Source organism: Gigantopelta aegis, chromosome 1 (genome assembly GCF_016097555.1).
Source record: "Gigantopelta aegis isolate Gae_Host chromosome 1, Gae_host_genome, whole genome shotgun sequence".
NCBI classification, from domain to species: Eukaryota; Metazoa; Mollusca; class Gastropoda; order Neomphalida; family Peltospiridae; genus Gigantopelta; species Gigantopelta aegis.
In genome coordinates this window covers 30,441,176-30,465,601 of record NC_054699.1, presented here as the reverse complement: position 1 = coordinate 30,465,601, position 24,426 = coordinate 30,441,176, and the positions used below count along the sequence as shown (strand labels likewise).

General features: G+C 34.2%; 2 protein-coding genes across 3 annotated transcripts in view; one reads left to right on the top strand and one right to left on the bottom strand.

Moving 5' to 3' along the window:
- Positions 1-8,366, bottom strand: part of LOC121373516 (splicing factor 3A subunit 1-like) — a 29,085-nt gene extending 20,719 nt beyond the window's left edge. Inside the window, exons 1-4 of the mRNA XM_041500190.1 lie at positions 8,186-8,366; positions 2,663-2,827; positions 2,062-2,084; positions 281-408 (exon numbers count right to left, since the gene is read on the bottom strand). Of these exons, the coding sequence (XP_041356124.1) occupies positions 281-408; positions 2,062-2,084; positions 2,663-2,827; positions 8,186-8,291 (422 nt within the window). The 5' untranslated portion in view covers positions 8,292-8,366. The remainder of the gene's footprint in view (positions 1-280; positions 409-2,061; positions 2,085-2,662; positions 2,828-8,185) is intronic.
- Positions 8,367-10,158: 1,792 nt separating this feature from the next.
- LOC121373500 (zinc finger B-box domain-containing protein 1-like) overlaps positions 10,159-24,426 on the top strand; it is a 36,686-nt gene continuing 22,418 nt past the window's right edge. The window contains exons 1-8 of one of the 2 annotated variants that reach the window (XM_041500174.1): positions 10,159-10,296; positions 13,529-13,612; positions 14,184-14,195; positions 17,836-17,949; positions 18,704-18,791; positions 20,651-20,693; positions 21,344-21,468; positions 23,183-23,278. In XM_041500174.1, coding sequence (XP_041356108.1) covers positions 13,551-13,612; positions 14,184-14,195; positions 17,836-17,949; positions 18,704-18,791; positions 20,651-20,693; positions 21,344-21,468; positions 23,183-23,278 — 540 coding nt within the window. In that variant the 5' untranslated portion in view covers positions 10,159-10,296; positions 13,529-13,550. The remainder of the gene's footprint in view (positions 10,297-13,528; positions 13,613-14,183; positions 14,196-17,835; positions 17,950-18,703; positions 18,792-20,650; positions 20,694-21,343; positions 21,469-23,182; positions 23,279-24,426) is intronic. The other variant, XM_041500180.1, reaches the window with a different exon arrangement.

Here is a 24,426-nt window from a genome sequence, read left to right as displayed (position 1 = left end):
ATCTGTGCCATCCGACACATTTTGGAGGAAAGGACAATTAAAATGTGCGGAAACGCAATGTTCCATGGGAGAAAAACAGCTGATCCGAGGAGAATTCCCACCCCTGATTTATACTAATAAATACTCAGAAACCACATCAGTATTCATAACTTTCTTATATACTGTTTGTTACTAACGCTGCAACAAAAGTGGCTCAATTCTAAACATATATAAATATTATCATTATTACTAAATATATTACCATTACTACAATCATCTTAAAGAGTTTTGAATTACTAACAGGTCATAGGCTGATATTGACGGTGGATCTGCGACAAACTCAGACTCTGGAGGTGGATCTTTCGGAACGAAAGTCTCCGTCAACTTGACCTGCTCCTGCTGTGCTTTGGCAGATGACAGTATGCCAAGCTGAAAAAGAACAAACAAAAATATTGTGAAGTATAACTGGGTGGGAAATCACCCCAAAACAATACAGGTACATGGACCCCCCAAAAAATCACCCCAAAACAACACAGGTACATGGACCCCCCCAAAACAATACAGGTACATGGACCCCCCCCAAAAAAAAATTCACCCCAAAACAATACAGGTACATGGACCCCCGCAAAACAATACAGGTACATGGACCCCCCCAAAACAATACAGGCACATGGACCCCCCCAAAAAAATACAGGCACATGGACCCCCCCAAAACAATACAGGTACATGGACCCCCCCAAAAAAAATCACCCCAAAAGAATACAGGTACATGGACCCCCCCCAAACAATACAGGCACCTGGACCCCCCAAAAAAATCACCCCAAAACAATACAGGCACATGGACCCCCCCAAAACAATACAGGCACATGGACACCCCAAAAAATCACCCCAAAACAATACAGGTACATGGACCCCCCAAAACAATACAGGTACATGGACCACCCCAAAACAATACAGGTACATGGACCACCCCAAAACAATACAGGTACATGGACCACCCCAAAACAATACAGGTACATGGACCACCCCAAAACAATACAGGTACATGGACCACCCCAAAACAATACAGGTACATGGACCACCCCAAAACAATACAGGTACATGGACCACCCCAAAACAATACAGGTACATGGACCACCCCAAAACAATACAGGTACATGGACCACCCCAAAATAATACAGGTACATGGACCACCCCAAAACAATACAGGTACATGGACCACCCCAAAATAATACAGGTACATGGACCACCCCAAAACAATACAGGTACATGGACCACCCCAAAACAATACAGGTACATGGACCACCCCAAAATAATACAGGTACATGGACCAAAAAAACAAAAGAGGTTTGTTTTATTTACTGACACCACTAGATTCATTAATCATCGGCTATTGGATGTCAAACATTAGTTGATTCTGACAGTCTTAGAGAGGAAACCCGCTACATTTTTCCATTAGTAGCAAGAGGTCTTTTATATGCACCATTCCACGGCCTTACATATACCAGTCGTGGTGCACTGGCTGCAACAAGAAACAGCTGAATGTGCCCACCGATGGGGATCGATCCTAGACCGACCGCGCATCAGGCATGCACTTTACAACTGCGTTACGTCCTACACCCGTACATGCAGTCTGATACAGAATACTTGCGTGTACAAATGCATAGGTAGAATAGAATTTATATACATGTACACAAAAAGCAGTAAATATATATAACTTTAATAGTGTTAGTGATGTGTGAATGTAAAAAATTACAATCTTGTACAAAGCATTTAGAAATAATTCAGTATACCTAAGTTATAACACAAAGCAAATGGTTTTAAAAGTTAAATATAATGCTATTGTAAACCCAACATTTAATTTTTTAATTTGTTTTTTTTACCTGCTTTAAAAAAAACCTGCAGCACTTCCTCATGCAATTTCTATTACTACATGTACATTTGAAAAGAAACAACCAGTTTAACATGTATATGATGTGTAGTTCAAACTGAAATTATAGTTATATCTTTAGCATGTTAATACTATAATAACTGTACATGGGCATGTATATCTCAGAACTAGATTTTTAAATATTTACATACCTTTGGAGCCTGAGGTTCCTGACCTGTTGAAAAAATAATAATATTAAATGCAAATAAGTCCATTTATGACAAAACACATAGTTATATATATATATAAGTTATAAGAGCAGGGCCCACATTTTCGGAGCTGTCTTAGTGCTATGAAATCGTAAAACCATTGTAGACTATGACATCAGTACAGCACACGCCATAGTCTCAACATAGCTTACGATGGTTTTACGATATTGTAGTGCTAAAATAACTTTGAAAATATGGGCCCAGGATTTCAATGTAAGAACGTACTACCTATGGCAAATCTGAAAGGTTTTTACCTCAGGCAAAATTCTCACCAATGTCATTTTTGAGCCCGTCTACAGCAATTTTAAACCAATAAATTGGAACAAATAAACACACACAAAAAATTATCCCTTTCAAACATAAAATTCTTTAAAATTCTACGAGTAGAAAATTAAAATCTCTTCCCATTTCTAATCGTATGTACATTGACACAATGTAGAATTAATGACTACACTAGTTACTACCTACATGTACATATAAAAGTATATTCTAGTTTTTAACACAACACACATACATGTACATAAATTTACATCTATATACTGACCTTTGCCCTCTTTAAATTCCTTGACCTTGTGCTGGTAGTATGCATGGTAGGCATCTGTTGAGGTAAGAAAGTTGAACTTTGTGTTGTTCACTTCATTCTGACGAATTCGGTTCTCAAACTCCGGACCATTTCTGGCTACAAAACTTGCAGTTTTGTCAACAATATCCAAGAGTGTTAAAGATATATAAAAAGTGACATACGTTGCAGAATCATTTTGACACTTGAACGACAAATTTGTACCATCAATGCTCCAATAATAATATTAATAATAATAATAATAATAATAGGGTAACAATAAAACACGGTATTGAACTGTTCATGTAAAAGGAATTATGTACCATTTGCGATTATGCCAGTCCTAATAACACATTCTGGACTTAATCCAATTATAGAAACAAAAAGATTTACACAACAACAAAATCCGACACAGACATGTTTAGTGTCATAGGTCACATAACACTGTATCAGTTTGTTGTTTTACTGTGGCACAAGATTGTACATCAACACATATTGCACTACAGAACATGACAAATCTTGAAATGTACCAATAATTGTTTACTACACCTATTTTTATCAAACGTCTTCCCCTTACTCCTGTTGTTCTGGTAAGGAAGAAGTTACTTAGAACTCTCAACTTTTTAAATTCTAGATTATGGCCTATTCAATGAGGCCCTAAATACAGCCAGAGAAATGTTTTGGGGGATTTTGCCGAAAGTTTGCTCAAGTCATAGAATTATTATGCTTGAAAAACAGGCAACTCAGAAGTGTTCCCATTTCTATACAATATGTATCAGGATTAGGAGATTAGGGCTAGGGTCACAATAATTGATGATTATATCTGCGGTAAAATTTCAAAGTCTTTTCCTAATAAGCAGACAACAACAAATCTGACAAATGTTGTGTGAAATGTAAACAAGAAAACAAACCTCAAAGACTTTTAAGCATAACAGTTTGGTGCATTCTTTGTTCGAGCACAGCTGAGGACTCAGACTAGAATGGTAGAAAGTCTTTCTAACAGTTTTTTATTACCAAATTTCAAATAACCAATAATTGTTTGGTACCCATTTCCAAGGATTTTTAAACAACATTTACCAGACCTCATAACTAGGCTAAAGTTAACCTTAAAAATAAATAAATTATTATCGTCAACATCAGAGTCATGTGTGATGCTTCCAACTCCATTCAGTTTGCTTTCTCAAGCACAGTTCGTGCAATCAACAGATCCAATCTGTTGTTGTCTGCTTAAATCTGGGCAAAAATTAAAGTTATTTGGGCAAAATGTGTTAACCTGAGACCTTTTTACCATGTATTTTCATCATTCTGCTCTCAAAATTAGTTGTAATGCATGTACCATCCATTTTGTACTATATTGCCTGGTCATTTCGTACCCTAGTCATTTCGTACCATTGTAAAAAGTTATACTGCATTTTTGCCACAAAGATGCAATTTTGGGGGGGGTTTTAAACTTTATTTTGACAGATGGAAATTCAGAACACGTTATTTCCACTTTACCCAAGTTGGCCAGCCCCTCATTTGGTATTTACTACTAACTGCCAGTTGTGGTATTTACTACTAACTGCCAACTTCTACGGGTTGTCAACCTATGTCAATCATGTAGCATCTTATAGAAGTTTGAAATGTAATGTTATTTTGCAAAAGACACTACCGGGGTGATATCACGTCTGACATTACACATTTTTTAATGGTACAAAATTACTTTTTGCAATTGTACAAAATGACCAAATTTGGTACAAACTGACTACTGTATCATGTATGAATAACGAACTGACTAGCAACCGTAATGCTACTATGAATAAATGTTGTTATCCAGATTCAGGGCTTCTAGATTATTCTCGGAACCGAACATACGGGTACTTCGACCCCTGGCCGCCATTGTTTATCATGTGACGCGGTGAAGCTTCTCCTTAGTTACGTATGGTTTGATAGTGAAATGAGGCAAGTTTAGTCGATCATTTACAATAGTTAACGGTCACGATGCCTAAAACATGTTGTGCAGTTGGCTACATAAACCATAACATGATGTTAAAAAAAACATCGTTTTACAAATTTCCAAAAGAAGAGACTAGGCGCCACTTGTGGGTAGGGTCATTAAAACGACAAACCTGATGGAATTCCATGGCTTCCCTCACAGAATGTGACTACGTTGACTTTAATGTTGTTGCTTGCTGACACCAACAGAGATTAATTTAGCAAACAAAATGGTTAAAGCATGTGCAGTGATAAAAATCCCACATTATACTGTAAATAAAATGCACAATTCCATCGTCTTCCATGAAAACCCCCCCCAACAAAACGATGCATCCAATTCTTGAATAAACAGTATATTCCTTTATCATTACATTTGTGTGGTCCTTTTTTTCCATTTAATCTTAGTTGCTTGGATATTATCTATACTTGTATTTATTTTGCCATACTACAGCTACTACATCTTACTTATTTATTTTTTAATTTTAAAATAAAAGTTTATACTGCTAAATTACACATATAATAATTATAATATAGTAGGCCTAAATTCTTTAATTATATATTTTTTTTTTTTTGCAAATGTGTCTGTAGCAGGCCTGCAGTAAGAAAATATAGGTAGTCCCCACCCCCTACCCACCCGAGCTCTCCGTGTGTTTAGTATTTACTTTGGTGCAGAGGGTTTACAAATAATGTGTGTGCCTTTGTTTCAGTATATATATCTATATCTATATATATACATACATACATACATAGAATATATATATATATATATATATATATATATATTGTATGTGTATATATATATATACACACATAAATCTAAAAATACATTAAAATATACTCTATTGTGGATCAATGTAATTTGGTGGTTGTGGTACATTTGTAGATTTTGCTTGTTCAAGTTAGCTTACCTTTTTATATATATATGTAGTTTCATAGTATTCTACAGTTCAGTGTGTGTGTGTGTGTGTGTGTGTGTGTGTGTGTGTGTGTAATCTGCTTTAGCAATTACCTGCAATAAAATGAATGGTCAACTGCCATATCTGATATTTGTTTTCCATTTTGAAAACACTGTTTGACATGGAGAATATAGCATTTAACCATCTCATTCATATATTTTCCTTGAATATGCTACATAAGTGCATCTACATGAGGTAATTTAACCCGGGTTAAAAGCAACTTAGGTTAAATATGTGTAGTCTAGTAGAAGGCATACCGATATAGATCAGTTTATTAACAACCATGATATTTGCCTCCTTTCTCCAGCTGTATACTATTAAAAATTAGTTTTGTAGATATTACTTAAAGTGAATTGCAATAACAATTCCAATACACCACAAGACTGAACAAGAAAATATCTGCAATATCCATTGTGACTAGATATAAAACACCACCAATATTATATATATATTAACCATTATTTACTCAGGTAAGTTTTTGTGTTTTATTACTAAATATACCAGGTTAAACCCTATTATTAAAACATTTGCATTGGTTGTAGACCTTGACATGAAAATAACCGAGGGAACTGATTATTTGCTCCCTAACGTAGTTTATGGAGGTGGGGGGCAATTTAAAATATTACCATATTGATACTACATGTATATATAAATTCACATGCCAAAGGGAAATATATATTATTCTCCTTGAAATAATTTCAGGTGTGATGGGTCAGTAGAGAGATATTGCTCCCCCTAGATGTAAAGGTCTGAGGATGGCTATATTTTATTATTGCTATTTTCTTTTTGCCTACATTCAACCGGTAAGGAAGGGCAACATCATGTGGTAATTTTGCAATCTGTAAAAACAAAAGCATTTCATTATTTCAAGAAACTGTATTTTGTTTTAAGAATAAAAGAATGTATTCAGTGGAACATTATACTGTTGCCATTACACCTATATAATAAGATATGACAATAATACTATTGTAATTTTGAAGTTGTAAAGTAACAACTTTGCCATTGTTTAATTATTACATACTATTTGGAAATAAAACAATTATTAAATCATAAAAATAATTAACTTAATCATGCATACATATTTTATTATAAATACAAATTATACATTTTGTAGCCCACATCATAATTATTATATTAATAATTATCTTATCATTTCAAAATTGTTAAAATTTATAATTAACATTACCTGAAAATTGCATCAACAAAAATTATATTCTGCCCAACCTGCCGTCCCCTTGACATTCAAAGTACACGGAAACACATCGGTACTAAATATAGATTATACTAATTCAGATTCCCGTTGTTCGTTTCTCTTATATGGCAACCCAAGCTGATATAATACTCATAAGACATATTGCAACTATGTGTTAGCTACAGAAAATAAATGACAATATGTAAGGCATGTAAAAAGTTAATAATAATATGATAGCTTTATTCTACATAGATGTAAACCAGTAATCACTAAGGCACTGCTTGAATGCCAGACAACTCGGCCCGGAGGACAACTCGGCCCACGTCGAGACAGCTCGGCCCAGAGTTCTGAGACAACTTGGCCCACGTCGAGACAGCTCGGCCCAGAGTTCTGAGACAACCCGGCCCACCGCAAGACAACTCGGCCCGGAGTCCAGAGACAACTCGGCACATGGACAATCTTGTCTATTGTTGAACAAGTGTTGTTTTTTAAATTAAAGTATTCTCACAGAAATAAAAGAATGTGTTTTTTGTTTTTTGTTAAATTGATAAATTGTTGACTGGTGACCCTCATGGACTATGTGGACCGCACCTGGATGATGTCTTTTGCGTTATTTCTATAGTACAATACTTCTAGAAACCCATCCGACACTACGATATGCGCCTACGACATACACAATTGTCATTCTTAATGGTGACCATATAGTTAGCGGTATCTATCAGTATAATGCATTATTATTACTATAGTTCAATACTTCGACACTACGACATGGCCAACTATCATACTTAACACGCATATAATGTGTCACAGCATGCCCTGTCTATCAGTCTAATAACTCGGCCACATGGGCCGAGTTGTCTCGGACAACTCGGCCCCGTGGCCGAGATGTCTGGGCCGAGTTGTCCCCCGGTCCGAGTTGTCTGGTCCCCACCTTGCTTCACCCCCAAAGACCCGGATGATTGGTAACTAGGCTGGAAGGACTTTCCTTTGGCACTGTCACTAACCCTAACCCTAACTATTAATGATAAGTATTAAAATGTTATAATGTTCTTTATACATGACAGTGCCAAAGGAAAGTCCTACCCATTATTACTATTATTTAGTAACATTTTATTGGCTTAAAGTGATGTAGGGCTAGTGAATTTTCAAAATCACTGATCCCATGGCAGCATGGGCCATGGGCCGCATGGTCGCTAGTGGATTTTATAAATATTCTAGAAGCCTGCCAGATTCCAGCATTTGCTTTTAATTCGAGCAAAAGACAACCTCAGACCTGCCCCTCTCCCTCCACTCACTACAAAAATGAGAGCCCGTACGCTTATGAGCCGAACGCAGTTTGGGACGTCGATGGTAAATAAACGTGAACTCCGTTCGAGACAAGGATACTCCTTACTTCAGGTGGTGGATAAATAATCCCAATAACAGGTTTAGTAAATGTTTCTTCTGGTGGTGCCTCTTCCACCGGCGGTCGTTGCACGTCAATAGACGGCATGCTGAAGCTGCGATCTTTCTGCTAAAGACTTATTTTAGCCTTTAAAAATAATTTTTAAGGACCAACAAAATGGAGGATAAAGGGGAATAACTATAATGTAAAATGCATTTAAACATAAAACCCTTACCTCCATCGATTCTTTGTTATTTTCTACCATAAATGCATTGAACAACTTCGGGGGGGGGGGGGGGGGGGACAAAAGAAAAATAGTTTTTTTTCTATTACTTTGATTAATAGTTTCAGTTGACTGGTTGATCGGTTGAATGATTCCCCGATTCCGTGATAGGTTCTTTGATGGATTTATTGATGGGTTCGTAGGTTTGGTAATTGATTGATCGATTGATTGATTGATAGGCATATACAGAATGTACAACATAAACCAGTTGTTCCATGCATTGTGCTATATTACAGTGTTACAAATATAGATATAATACAATCAAGATATTATCTAAAACGAATAGACATTATAATTAATGATATATGGGGGCAGGATCTAGCTCAGTCAGTAGAGAGCTCACCTGATGTGCTTGAGTGATAGGTTCGAATCACTTCGGTAAATTAATTCTCTGATTCCCCACCCACCCCATCCCAACCAATGCCAAATTACTAATTTATCAAAGGCTGCAGTATGTATCGTGCTGTCTGTAGGACAGTACACATAAAAGAACCTTTGTTGCTAATAATAAAAAAATGTAGTGTTTCCTCTCAGACTGTTTGTCGGAAATGCCAAATGTTTGACAAAACAATTTGGAAGAAATGTAAAACTATATAATATTATATTTCAGCAAAAATATCTAACGTATGATCAAAACAAACTCATACAATCGGGAAAATGTATATATTTCAAATATTTTCTAAATCCAGCTAAGATACAAAAGGACACGTTTAAAAGAGCAATAACAAAAGTTCGCATATGTGCACACAAATTAGAAATTGAACGAGGCAGATACAGGAAAATAAAAAGGAAGGACAAATTTGTAATTATGATGTAGAAAATGAATTACATTTTATAGCTAAATAGCCTGCTTACCAAAACATACACGCACAAAGAAAAACAAAAAACAACGACAAAAACAAAACACCCCACAAACACCCACATACAGTGACTTACTACATCAAAAACGTAGTCAACGATGTCCATTATTTATAATTAAAACTCTTGGTTCATTAGATTTAAAAGAAATATAATACTTGACAGTCCTGCAGACCTCCTATAATTAAAGTACTAATCAAAATTATACCCAGGTGATTTTTCAATCTTATATATTAGTTATGAAAATCCCTGGAATAAAAACCATAAAAATGTGTCAGTATTATCATGACCAGTTATGGTATTCAAACAACCGGTAGGAAAAATGACAATAAAGGACCTATTATAGATAGAAATATGAGATGTATTTACAATTTTACTGCAAAATTGGGAACAGACTATAACACCCAGGTTTATGTTGATTACACTTGACAGGTGAAATCACAAGTACTAAGCTAAACAGAGAGATGGTCTCAGGTGTGTTCAATATCAAACTTGGTGTTATAGTCTGTTTCATATTACATATGTTTTGCAGTATAATTGTAAATAAATATCATATTTCTATCTATAACAGGTCATTTATTGTCATTTTAGGTACCGGTTGTTTGAATACCATAACAGGTCATGATAATACTGACACATATTTATGGTTTTTATTCTAGGGATTTTCATAACTAATATATAAGTTTGAAAAATCACCTGGGTATAATTTTGATTAGATTTGATTAGTCAGGTTAAGAGGTTGTGGGTTTTAGACTAGTTTGAAAAGATTCTGGGTTAACCGAGACTATCTACGATACCGCAGGTTCTCGCGAGATTTTAATCGGATATTTTTGTTTACCTGCTGCTTGGAACCGTCGCATGTGATGTATCACACCTGCGTTGGTTCTGTTTCAGCTTGTTTCATGTAACGATTTAACTAGAACATTTCTAAACGCTTTTAATTCCAGTTCCTTTTAATGCCTGAACTAAAAGGTGAGTTTAAATCATAAAAACGGACTTGAAGCTTATTCTGTTTTTTGATGAAAATGACAGATCATGGCTGAATTATTCATTTCAATTTTCAGTGATTAATTTTGATAGCATGGATACTGATAGTGACAAATCTTGACTGCAGACCTCAGCAAATTACTAGATAGTTAAACTTTCACGTTAAAGTTGTGCATTTAGATCTGGGGGTTTTTCACAAAATATGTCCTATATCAATAAAACTTGGTTTATAGTTGCACCTATGCTCATCAAAGTCACGAAAGTGCATGTGAAAAATATAAAAAATTAGAAGGAAGGAATCTTATATTTAATGATGCACTCGGCTCATTTTTAATTGCGGTTATATGGTGTCAGACATGGTTATGGACTAGACAGATAATGAGAGAGGAAACCTGCTGCTTCCATGCAATGGGCTACACTTTCTGATTAGCAGTAGGGCATCTTTTATATGGGTATCAGGTCGTTTCGTAACCATACCGGTTCGTACCCAAAAGCATACCAGTTCGTACCCAAAGGCATACCAGTTCGTACCCACATTTGTACATGTTGTTTAATGAAAAACAAAACAACAAGAATCCAAACCAACTGCATTTTAATAATTAGCGATTAGAAATTGTCACGAAGAATCATGTCAAGCGAAGTCAGCTTATTTGTTGATATATTTCAAACACATAACATTTTTTCTTTTTACATGACAAAAAACATTTTATGTACAAACATAGTAATATTTACAAACATAGTAATATTAACATAATTATATAATTATATATAGAGATATTGAAACCCAGTACATTCATACAATTGTATTTATGGTAAAGGTAAATTTGAAATTAATAAAAACTTATATGTTGGTATATTTCTCAAAACTTTCAAAATGTGACTTATTCCTTATTTAGCACCGAGTCCTTCAATTATTGACAGGTGAAAGTAGCATTATGAACTTTTAAATTTGCATATGACATGAAATTTGCATACCATTATTACACGGGTTAATACAATCAAATATTAAATGGGTTTATGACAAAAGAATTACTTTTTGGCTACGAAAAGGTATGCTTTTTGGTTACGAAAAGGTATGCTTTTTGGTTACGAAAAGGTATGCTTTTTGGTTACGAAACAGCATGCTTCAGTGATGCACAGCACATAATTGCTCATTTAATGCTTATAAAAGATACTGAGTGATTATTACAACACATTTTTTGCTAAATGTTACAATATGTTTGTAATATAACATTATAATTGTGTATTTAAAAAATATATTAATGTTAGGTGTAATGTATGACATTATTTAATTGGTTACGAACTGGTATGCTAGTGGTTACGAAACGGTATGGTACGAACGGGTTTGGGTACGAAACGTCTAGAAGCCTTTATATGCAGCATCCCACAGACAGGATAGTACATACCATATTTGGTATAATATCCGCCTGATCCTCTCCCCTTTATTAATTTTAGTTAAGTTCAGGGGTTAGGGGAGGGGGGTTTACCGGGCAGATATTTTCCCCCACATCCTTTGTTACACCAGTTGTGGAACACTGGCTGGATTGAGAAATAGCCCAATGGTCCCACCCACAGTCCTGAATCCATCCTAGTTCCACTGAGTATCAGATGAAAGCTTTACTACTGGGCTACATCCTGCACCTAAGAATTATAAGTTAATATATACATGGATACAACTATCAATCACACTGAATAAGTATATAGTACATGTAGGTCAGACAATTAATTTTACAGAATTCTTGTGTTCATGATTACATACATGTATGCAGTAATAGAAATAAGCAGAATTTTTCTATAGTCCACCTGACAAGTACATCTACAAATCTTCTTGTCCATCAATATTTTTTACTTGTCCAAATAAGTTGTTAGTTATATTCAAGAGCAAGGACAGTGTTTTTGATTGCTCAAAATGAAACAGCATTATAAATTTGAACTTGTCCACTGGACAACCACTAAGGTACATTTTGCTTGTCCCAGCAGATTATCACTTGTCAGGACAAACGGATTAAGTGCTTATTTCGAACACTGACATGTAGTGCTATCAAACAAGTGAAACTAAACAAACCATTAGCTTACACAATTTAGATGTTGAGAGATGATGTACCAGGAGTGCAGAAAGTACTTGCCCGGTCACCAAATGAGAGTAAAAATTCTGATGGACAAGTTAAAAAATGCAACTACCAGTCCGACGGGTGATCTATCTTTTTCTGACTGACTGTATTATAATTTTATTTATTTGATTTGATTTGATTTATTTTTTATTTCTTGCATTGAATCCGTGACTACGCATCAGTCATGCAAGAATTCAAAATCATTCAAACAAAAGTTTTAGAATATCGAAACACATGCGCCACATTGCCAATAACCAACTTAAGAGTTCCGAACTGCTCAAGTGCAACTGGTTATAGCGAAAACGGAACCATGCCAAAACAACGCCAAACGAAAAATGAAACCAAATTGGACAAAATGGAACCTAGCATTGATTGAAACGGCACCCCACAATCTATATATCTTCAAGATATTATTTTTTGCCATTACATTGAGGTGCCGTTATAGCCAAATCGGTTCCGTTTTCGACAACAAAAATGGTTCCATTTTGATAGTGGTTGCAATTTAGTCTAATTCCCAGTCAAAGGTCAAAGGTAAGTTGTTCCCAAAAAAATAATGATTTGTTTACGTTGAAAGTATGTTGCCGGTGTGTTTTGAATAGATTCTTCTGTTAAATACTTGTGGAATGTCACTTGAATTTTATAAATCTATATGAAAGAAATGTGAATAAAGTAGCCTAGTCTTGATCAGAATATTTCAACACGTATTGATTTGTCAATCAAGGTTTGGGGTCTGATTTCGTTCCTTTGCCATGTTATGTTGATAACTTACCAAGTGTCCTTAATGTTTTTGTTATTAAATATATATATGCATACAATGGTGTAGGGAGGTGTCAAAAAATGTGTGTGTGGGGCACACATGCATACATGGTGCTACTGGATCAAGAAAAGTGCCCCCTCCCACTTTCTACGCCAGTGATGTTAAAATATTGCTAAGCAAAAGTATATTTTCTATAGGCTGGTGGATTAATAGAAATTCTGGCGGGCTAGTAAATTTTAGTTAGTTCTGGTCCGGCGGGCTAGTAAAATATTTTCGATTTCTGCACCCCTGTGTATAGTGATGAGTGTAAGGCACATTTAATTAAAATGTTGACCTCATATTAATGCAGATATACCTGAGAAACAGTGAAGATGTCTGGATTTAACACGTCGACCCGGCATTCCGATGATACGTCATTCAAGCTGAAAGCTCAGTAAGTAGTTGTTGTTACCATTATTGTATTAATTACTGCTGCAAGTTCATGTCTGGATTTTTATTTCTTACCTGAAATGCTAATGTTAAAAAGGTAACTGTGTGCATACTTAACAATTTAACATTTATGGTGTATGTGTGTGTGTATGTGTATGTGTGTGTGTATATGTGTGTGTATATGTGTGTGTGTGTGTATGTGTGTGTGTGTGTGTATGTGTGCCAAGGTTTTATTACCCATTATGGCATTATGCTAGAACTGTCAGCATATTTGCCCCCTCCCACATGTTTTTGACATTAAAAAAAAAACCTTTCACTTCGAATGACAAAACAAATTAAATTTAAAAAAAAGGTTTAACTGAGGGGTAAAGAATGTTAACCTCATTTCATGTTTTGGACATGAACATTTCAGATTTTTACTACTTTAAGACTAAAGACAAAAGGATTTTTAAAAATAACTTTAATAAATGTGCATGTTTTGCAGCAGTGAATTATTTTTAAAAGCTTAATTTAGATACACAAGTTATATGCTCTGTTTTCACATAGCTTTTTTTGTTTGTTTTAATTGTTTACAGATCCCGGTATATGTAAGTACACATATATATGTACAATGTATATGTACCAGCTTGTCACTGAAATATTGTAGCTTCACCTTTACTGTAATATCTGGATGTCAGTATCACCATATTATGTATATATTCAATATTCAATTAATGTAATAGTAAATTTACTATTCTAATTTCTAAACGCAGAGTTGTACAGCATTTGACTCAGTAAAGGGGCAGGATGTAGCCCAGTGGTAAAGTGCTCGCTTGGTGTACTGTCAGTCTAGGATCGAACCCCATCAGTGGCACATTCGGTTATTTTTCATTCAAGACAATGCACCACAACAAAAACTTTGACTTAGTAAATGGCCCAACAGAATATTGTCTAAAGATATAAATTATTAATATTTAATTTGATCCAAAAAGTACTTTATTCAGACAGCTCAGGCCAAAGGAAATATGTCCAGCTAAGAAAAAAATATGACCTGCCGGAAATAGGACAGCATGTTGTGAAGGATGGGTTTGGGATAGTGTGTGACAAATTAGCATAGGCGGATCTAGGGTGGAGGTAGTTACCTGGGTCCCCCTAACTTTTGTGACAGTTATAATTTTATTATAAATACATTTTCATTTTTTTTAATGATCCCCTCCAAATCTCCCCCAAAGTTCCATTGGCATTCTGCCTCATGTCATTGCCCCCCCCCCCCCCCCTCCCAAATGGATTTTATGGATTAGGACCTCTCAGATGTATTTTAGAGCATTATGGAATTAAACTATAACAGAATCACAAAGCTAAATAATAGGAAAATGAATCATTCATCGATTTGTCTCTAAGACCATGGTATGTGCTATCCTGTCTGGGATGGTGCATATAAAAGATCCCTTGCTACTAATGGAAAAATGTAGCAGGTTTTCTCTCTAAGACTATATGTCAAAATCACCAAATGTTTGACATTCAATAGCCGATGATTAATAAATCATTGAGCTCTAGTGGTGTTGTTAAACAAAAACAAACTGTAAATTTTTTGTGTCTTGAAAAATGACCTGCAATTTTTGTGGGTACATGTAGCAGGTGCACATAAAACATCCCTTGTTTTAAATTGAAAAATGTACCGGGTTTCCTTTGACATCAAATGATAGATGATTAATAAATCAATGTGCCCTAGTGATGTTGTTAAACAAAACACATTTTAACTTAATTCCATCCAAACCAGTGCCCCATGTCTGGTACATCAAAAGGTGTGGTATGTGCTGTTCTGTCTATGGAAAAATGTGGCAGGTTTCCTCAAAGACCACATGTTCAAAATACCAAATTATGATTAAATAAAACACTAACTTTTTAACTTTTACAGTCTTTGGCTAACTAAGTAGGATCGAGCCACCTCGGTGAATTCATTCAACTGACTGTGTTTTTTCTCATTCCAACCAGTACACCACAACTGGTCAAAGGCTGTGGTATGTGCTTTCCTGTCTCTGGGAAAGTGCATATAAAAGATCCCTCGCTGCATTAGGAAAAATGTAGCATGTTTCCTCTGATGACTATGAGTCAGAATTACCAAATGTTTGACATCCAATAGCCTGATGACTACAAATCTGAATTACCAAATGTTTGACATCCAGTAGTCAATGATTAATTAATCAGTGTGTTCTAGTGGTGTCATTAAACAAAAACAAAGTTCTTATCTAAGTATGCACAAAAATTTACTTTTGGTAGGTCAGTTGCAGGATGACTCTGCCTTTAAGAAACTAATTTTGCTATTAGCTGTTTAGATCTTGGCCTTCAAGTTAGGACAATTAATGGCCTTTTAATGTATTTCATTATGATCATGTTAGACTATACATTGTATTTATCTTATACACCTAGATGGTAATGCAGTTTCTGCATGCACAGCTTTCTGGGATTTTTTTTTTGTATTGATTATCAGTCTTTGTTGCACTTATGGCCTGTAAAATCTATACGTTGTGCATGCTCTATCAGCTCTTGCAGTTCAGAAAATCACTTCAGCAGAAACAAAGGCTGAAGCTAATATATACTCTTCAAAAAAAGTAGGGGAACCTGAAATATTAATGTTAATATCAACTATTAGACCGAACGTACGTTTTAACCTAGTAAAGAACGTTCAGGTCTGTTTATCAACACACCGAAACACATTCCATAGTTTGCACATGCATCACGCAGTTGCCCCGTACACGTGCATGGGGTGTCATTCTCGATTTTGACAAGTTCCAGGAAGGTCGATTAATCACCGTGGAACATTATTTCTGTCAATCTTTTTCATTCTGTTGATCATACAGTTTTTATTGTTTTGTTTTTTATTCATTTTTATTGTTTGAATTTGCGATTTACTGATAAAAAAACTTCAACTTTCAAATTTCACTTCTGACCCCCCCAATTGTCCTTCAAGATCTTTGGTGTTCATAAAACCTACTATAATACTGAACTACTGGTTGTAATGTCTGCCCAATTAATTCACTATTATCATATAACCATTCCCCACAGCTAATATACCTTACAATTTTGACAATTGTAAATTCTTATTAGAATTATTTTTTTGAAGAGTATGTAATAGTTGAAGTCTTCATTTGACATTTGTATTTTATAAACAGGATAAGAACATTAATCGGCATAATAATCAGAAAGTATTGGCTGAAACTTTTAAAATAGAACATTTGTCTGTGTCAAAAACGTTCATTGAAGTTGCATTAGCAAAGAAATGTGGATGTTAATCTAAAAAAAAGTTTTATATCGACATTGCTGAATGCTGAAGTGAACCGCAATGGCTGTCTGTATTTGCATATTACATTACTGCTTTTCATTTTTATTAAAAGTCTTTTTCTTTTTTTTTACACATGAGTCTTGCATAATATTGAATTTATTTGTTCAGTGATATTCTGTGCAAGTAACTTGGTCAAACTATGTGTATGCAACCCCTGCAATTAAGAATATGTCCACAGCAACAAACATGCCATTGAAAAAAACACTGAATATAATCCCAAGACAAAAAAGTGCCATGAAGAATTAATAACTCCATGGCAGTACCAGTTGCCGTGGGCAGTTGCAGGGATTGTGTATGTGTTCCTTAGCCAATAGAATATTTTACTTGTGGTATTTAAGTAATTCCTGAAATATTTCATATACTTAGTTTTCATAAAGATTATATAGTGACATTTATTTAGGTTTACATGCACAGCCTGTTTGCCAGTCTATTTCTTTTATTAAGGGAATAAATATATTGTTTTAAATAAAGTAATAAATATTGTTTCCTTTTGAAATTTAGTTTCGTTATACATTGTTAACATAAATACATGTACAAGTAATAGTAGATAAAATTCTGTAAACTTTAAAATGTTTTCATGAAGACTGATAAAATAATTATATAATAGTATATTATGTTATTTTAACTCGTATAAGAATTGCCATTTAAGCTATAATTGCACCTCCTACCCCCCAAAACCCCCAAACAAACCCACAACCCCCCAAACTCCAAAAAGAAAAAAAACTACCCAAAACAAAACAAATAAATTAATAAGCCCCAAACAAACCAAAATATAGCAACTTTTGCTTATTATATTAAAATTATCACTGTTAGTAATTTTAGTTCCATGTACCTTTTAAAACTTTCTTTTTAATAATTGTTCCAGTAGAATATACATAATTCTGTTTCTCTTCTGTCATGTTTAGGAATTTAAGGAATGCCAAGGACCAGACAAAAAGATTGGAAATTGAGAACATAAAGATGGAAGACAGATTGAGAGAACTGAAATTCGCCATGAGAAGAGAGAAAGAAGAAAGAGAGTGAGTTTTGTAAATACAATCTCAAGTGGCCACCTCTGTTAAGCAGCTACCTGTCTAAAGAAGCCAGTCTTTTATTAAACCATATATACCTAATACAGTACAGACTTACATGTTTTGAGCAGCCACTTAAAAGTCCACTCTTATTCTCACAAATCATCTGATATACATTTAGTACAAGCTGACCTGTTTTAAGCAGACACCTGTCTTAAAAGGTCACTCTTATTTGCCCAAATCATCTGATGTACTGTTACATGTAGTACAAGCTAAACTGTTTTAAACAGCCACCTGTCTTTAAAGGCCACTCTTATTCTCCCAAGCCATGTGATTTACACTTAATGCAAGCTCACCTGTAATAAACAGCCACCTGTCTTAAGAGACCATCTTTTGATACTCCCTTTAGTGACTGCTTAATGTTTAACAGTGTAGAACAGTATCTCTAAAAAGTCTACACACCGAATGGAAAGTTTACTTAATATTCAGTATTCTTAAAAGTTAGTTTTATCCTTTTTAAATTTTATAAATATATGGAAAGCCATGATCCATGAAGGAACTAAATAAAGAAGGGTAGTTTGATGTTGAATAATAAAATGTGAAGTAAATTTTTATTTTATAGTGTAGTACATTAAATTATTGTTTTCAGTGTTGACAATATGCCATGTTTTAAAATTGTTATTTTTTGGAAAAGAAATGGCTATTAAAAACACTAATTATCCATTATTAATATTATGTATCTATTACATAACTGTCATTTTAGGAGGAAAGGTGGAGGTTTCTGGTCAAAAGGGCAAACTGGAACTCTCAATAACTACGCTACTGAAGTTTTGGAAAAGACGAAACCAAAGGTAAGTTCTAATTGATTGGTTTGTTTTGGTTATTAGCAGGTAAGAAATTAAGTTAGAATTTATAAAGTCACTTAGTGATGTCTCATCTTCAGACAAATATGAGACTTTATCTACATTATTTTCAATTAAAACCAAAAATCTTTGTCTTAAAACCATCCACTTAAAAAAAAACCCCTGACAACAATGTTAAAAAGAAAATAAAACTTGATGATTTACCTGTATATTACAGACATCAAGTTAGGGTATGAGGGAAGCAGAAAAAGTATAAAAATGTGCAGTACAATAAGTGTGTGCTTGGCTAAAACTCAAGTTAACTACAAGTAGTCCGTAACAAGTTCAAGTTATTTTGAATTGAAATACATGTTGGGTACTATCTGTTTTTTTGTTTTCTTCTTCAGTTAAATATATATATATATATATATATATATATATATCTATCTATCTATATATCTGAATATCTGTATATCTATCTATATCTATATCTATATCTATATCTATATCTATATCTATATCTGTATATATACACACACAGTCAGACCTCGTTATAGTGACCATATTTGTCCTGCTGGGTCACTTTGTAGTTAAATCGAAATTGCCATTATAAAAATTTATTTTGTTTAATGACAGCACTAGAGCAGATTGATTTATTAATGATCGGCTATTGAGTGTCAATAGTAGCAAGGGATTAGTTATATGCACCATCCCATAGACAGGATAGTACATACCAAGGCATATAATATACCTGTCGTGGTGCACTGGCTGGAATGAGAAATAGCCCAATGGTCTTACTGACAAGGATGGATCACAGACCATCATTAAATACTAAGTATGTTATTATTGATCAAAGTACATCCACAGTCCATCTAATTAATTGGTACCTACTTCCAGTAGACTTGATTGTTTGAAGTTAATCCTTTAACTGAATGACTAAAGGCTTATGTTCAAAAGCAACAGACGTCTACAGAGTTAGCCGACATCTGTAACTCGGACATCATGTGACACTGTCGGCTCGCAACGAGATCAAGGATGCCAAATGGCTGTGTGTACTGCCAACGTGTTACGGCATCTGTGATTATGTAATGTTGTAAAGAGGTGTTTTTAGACGTCGGGTGCACATTTGGTCCTAATTTGCTCTGTCGGTGTTGGAAGGTGTGAATTCCGATGTAATGAACAGAATAACATTGGTGTATGTTCCTTACCAACAATTTGTGGTTGGATGGTGTAAATGTTGTTGTAACGACGGTCGTTGTAATGAGGTCTGACTGTATATATATTTATCATATAACATCTTACATTTTCAGTGCAATCAAAGTATGTGATATTTTTCAGATCACATACTTTAAGAACTTGATAACTTTGCACATTAGATGTAAATTGATCGAGGTCACGGCACTAGGTTTATTGACATTTAAGCAAACGTACTAGGGTGACACTCCATAATTGACATGCATTCATAGTCAGCAAATAAAAACATTCCAATAGCAATTTTACACTGAAAGCTGTCCAGCATTCAGAAAATGTTAAGCACTAGTTTATTTTGATGTAAGGACATCCAAAATGACGTCATTCGAGTTTGATGATATTTCCATTCAAAAAGACACTTCACCACATATTCTTATGTCATTTGGGTATCTAGCAGACTGGAATTAAAGTTGTGTGTACAGTTTACCAGTTTACAAAAAACTGTATTAAACTTGAGATTATATGATTAAGAGATTATTACCCTTGTGTGTTTTACCACAATACAATTATATATATATATGCTACTTAAACAACAAATAGCTGTCATTAAACTTAGTTCTGGGGTATTGTCTAAAGAAACGTTAATATTTTTTGCTGAAACCTTTATTTTTTTTCAGAAAAAGGAAAAGGGAATCAAAATACTGAAGGATGAACCAATAGGTAAGTGGTTTCGGTTCTTTTGTGGATATAATGATCATCCATGTCTACTAGTTTGTTAATATGTGTAACAATTTATGGATTATTATCACCTCTAGTGTCTGGAATCTTTTCACTTGCACCCTGAACTTTTAAAAAATATTTCACTCATGTTTTCATATTAGAAATAATAGTAAATACAAAAACTCCGTACATAATCCCCATGACTATGTGTAAATGATCATGCTAGTAATCAAAACAGGAATCCTCTTTTTTCAAGTACATCTGTTAGCTTGAAATCACGAAATCGCTAAATTTCAGTGTTCTTCTGTTAATTTCACATCACCATCCAAACAACTTTATGATTATGTTGCAATTTGTGTTTTTCCTGTCCAATAGTATATGAAGAGTTCATTTGCAAAACACGATGTGTAAACATTTCCAATTTTTTTCGAGTTAAATGTGAAAATATAGTGATGTTAGTACAATTCAGCATAATGACAATAAAGTTTCTATCAAAAGGTAATTTATGCCCATTGAGCAGGATGTTAAAACTGTGTTTCATATGATGCATGCTATTTAATGTTGCAAAACAAATGTTTTCTCTCAAAATGACTAATATGAATATATAGTGCTCTTCATATTATTATATAACTTAAATTTTGTTTCTTTAGTTATACCTGAACGCAGCAGCCAGCCTGGGACGTTAAAGTACATTGCTCAGCGACCACTTGATGGCAAAGAAAACAAGCCGAAGGTTCTGAAATGTGGCCAGTGTGAGGATCGAAATGCTGCACTGGTGAATATGTTTTCCGTTTTATCGTTTTTGATTATTGAACATGTTTACATTATAATTCATTCAGTTATTTATCTTTGATGTCTAATTAATTTATTTCCATACTGAGGTGTTGTTATCCATTCAATTTTTTTTTTTTTTTCCTTCCTTCGTTCGTTCGTTCGTTCGTTCGTTCGTTCGTTCATTCATCAGGACTCGCCCTGTCCATTGCCAACTTAGCCAAATGCTAATTTACATACAAAGTGACTATAACATTTAGTCATTGGCTAAAAAAATCTTCTTTAAATTAACCATTTTTGAATAATTTTCAGGGAAATACATGTACTCTACATATCTGAAAATTGATTCAAACAAAATTTGTTCCAGTGTAAGCCTTCATCCATCCATCCATCCATCCATCCATCCATCCATCCATCCATCCATCCATCCATCCATCCATCCATCCATCCATCAATCCATTCACAGAGTTAAAAACCCCAACTACAATAAGAATATTATGAACCAGTTTGATACATTTTCCTATTTTTACCCCGGGTTAAATCATCTCAAAAAATGTAAAACCCATGCTGTCGTGCAACAAAATATGAATTATGACACTAATTTTTTTTCGTCAAATTAAAAACAAATTTGTTCTTAAAATTTGCAGTTGGGAAATTTGGCGAGTGGCAGAGCTAGCCCTGTTACGTGTATAAAACTTCGTTAATAATTAAGACCGAAATGTGAACCATGTTGATTCAGGACTTGACAGTGGAATGCATGGTTCAAGTTAAAGTCCTGTCTATAGTGCTGTCAATTATTGATAGTGAGTCTTGTCAAAATGATAAAATGTAATACACAGGGGCTAGTACCGATCTTTATAGCACTTCAGCAGGTCTATATAATAAATAAATATATAGTATAGTCTTACTGAAGTGCCATGTAGATATACTCAACAACGAAAGTTTAGCAAATATCTTTTATGACGTCTAGATTTACCATGGTTGAATAAACTTAAAAGAAAACCAGGTCCTCCTGTTGTGTTAAGGCAAAGGTTGCTGAGTTTATGTTGTTTGTAAATGGTAAACATTTCAGATGTGAATACTAATTAATGAAAATAGGTTAATTTATAAATGTTATGCCATTTTTTTAACATTAGCTAAACTTTTGTTGTTGAGTATATTTTGTAGTCTTGTTCGAGTGCCAAAAGATTTTGTTTCTTTTGTTTAACGACACCACAAGAGCACATTGATTAATCAATCATTGGCTATTGGCTGTCAAATATTTGGTAAAGTGCCAAAAGAAGCCATTCAACAATGACATAATATCAAATTTAGCCGTTTTTAAATACTCCCCCCATGCAACATTTTGTAATGCTGGGGCCATTCCCCCATATAAAATTACATAGCACTCATCTCTCTCCCCTCCCAATGTTCCTATCATAATGATTTAATTTGACCAATATTATTCGATTTTCTGTTTGTATTTCTGTTTGTTTAGTTTGGTAATAAATACCAGGTAGAAAATGTGATGTTAAAGAACAAAATAGCAATGATTGGCTGTATTTTACTTTACAAATAAAAATTAGACCATGCAGTCCCCTTTAACTTTCATTATACATCTCATGATGTACCCTCTTCCTCTCTAGAGCATTTCGTAACTGTTAAACAACCCCTAAAGATTGCTACTAGCCCTTTTTGGGTTATGATTAACTCTGTTTAATTTTGTTTCTTTCTTTCAGTCGTGTCAGCAGTGTTCTGAACATTACTGTACTCGATGTTTTGCTGCATTTCACATCAAAGGTGCTCTTAAGAAACACAGAAGTATTCCGATTACGGTAAGCTGCCATTATAAACGTCTTACTAAACACGCTGTAGTATTGTCAGCATTCTGCTTTCTTCTATTCTACAGCATGTAGATTGGTTTGTGAATCATTCTGGTTACACAAAGACACAATCATATAAAACAAAACACATAATTACTTAACAATAATATATTTTGCCAGATTATGTTCAAAATTTTATATTTATTGTTCCCTGCCATATGTTGGTAGAATTTGAACCAACTTCATCATTATGTAGTTTGACTACTTGTAGATCTATCAAAATACAGCCACAACTGTATGAAAAACAGTTTCGAAAACTAATTAAAAAAAAAAAAAATTCATTAAAACATATTTGCTCTCATTGCTCTAACCTCGCACATATTTTTACATTTTTAACTTTATTTGCACTGAGTAGCTGATGTTTTCTTTTTACAGTTGGCATGTTATTAAGTATTCATTTACCATATTTTACCAGAAATAGGCCTATGTCTTTGAATGAGCCCCCTCTTTTCTGAAGGCATCTAAGAAATTAGACCTTTATTCATCCCCTTATTACAATTTTGCTAAAAGTTCATAAATGGTCAAATCTTCTGTAAGAAGAACACTGTAACAAACGATTAAACACAAATTTAACAACATGAAATTAACACCAGTGAGATTAGTAGTTTAACGGAGTATAACGGAGCATAACATTGTTTTTAATTTCATGTTAGCAGTTTTTGTTTGATCTACCCCAAAACAAGTTAGAACCAAAAGCAATGTCTCTATCTGAAACTGCACCGAGACATACTTTGACAAGGATAGAAATAACTTATTCTAAGCAGCACAAATAATTTTGCTCATTGGTTTATGAACAGGTGCAATGATGCAGATTGACAACTACAGCTGTAGGGAGGGTGTAACACTTAATTAATTGAAAGGAAACACAGGCATTGACCGTAACCTTTTTTCAGTGGTAGCCCACCAGGCTGCCAGGTTATGAAACCTGGTAGTCCTCAGTAAAATTGGTAGCCCATAGTTTTAATAAACTTTTAAAAAAGGAGAGAAAATAGCAAAATCATTTATTTTTATTTGTTTTAGGTTGCTTTTTTAGATGTTTAATCATCTTGTTGATTGCATAGTAACTGGATGTGCAAAACGAAATCTAGTAGCCTGGCGGA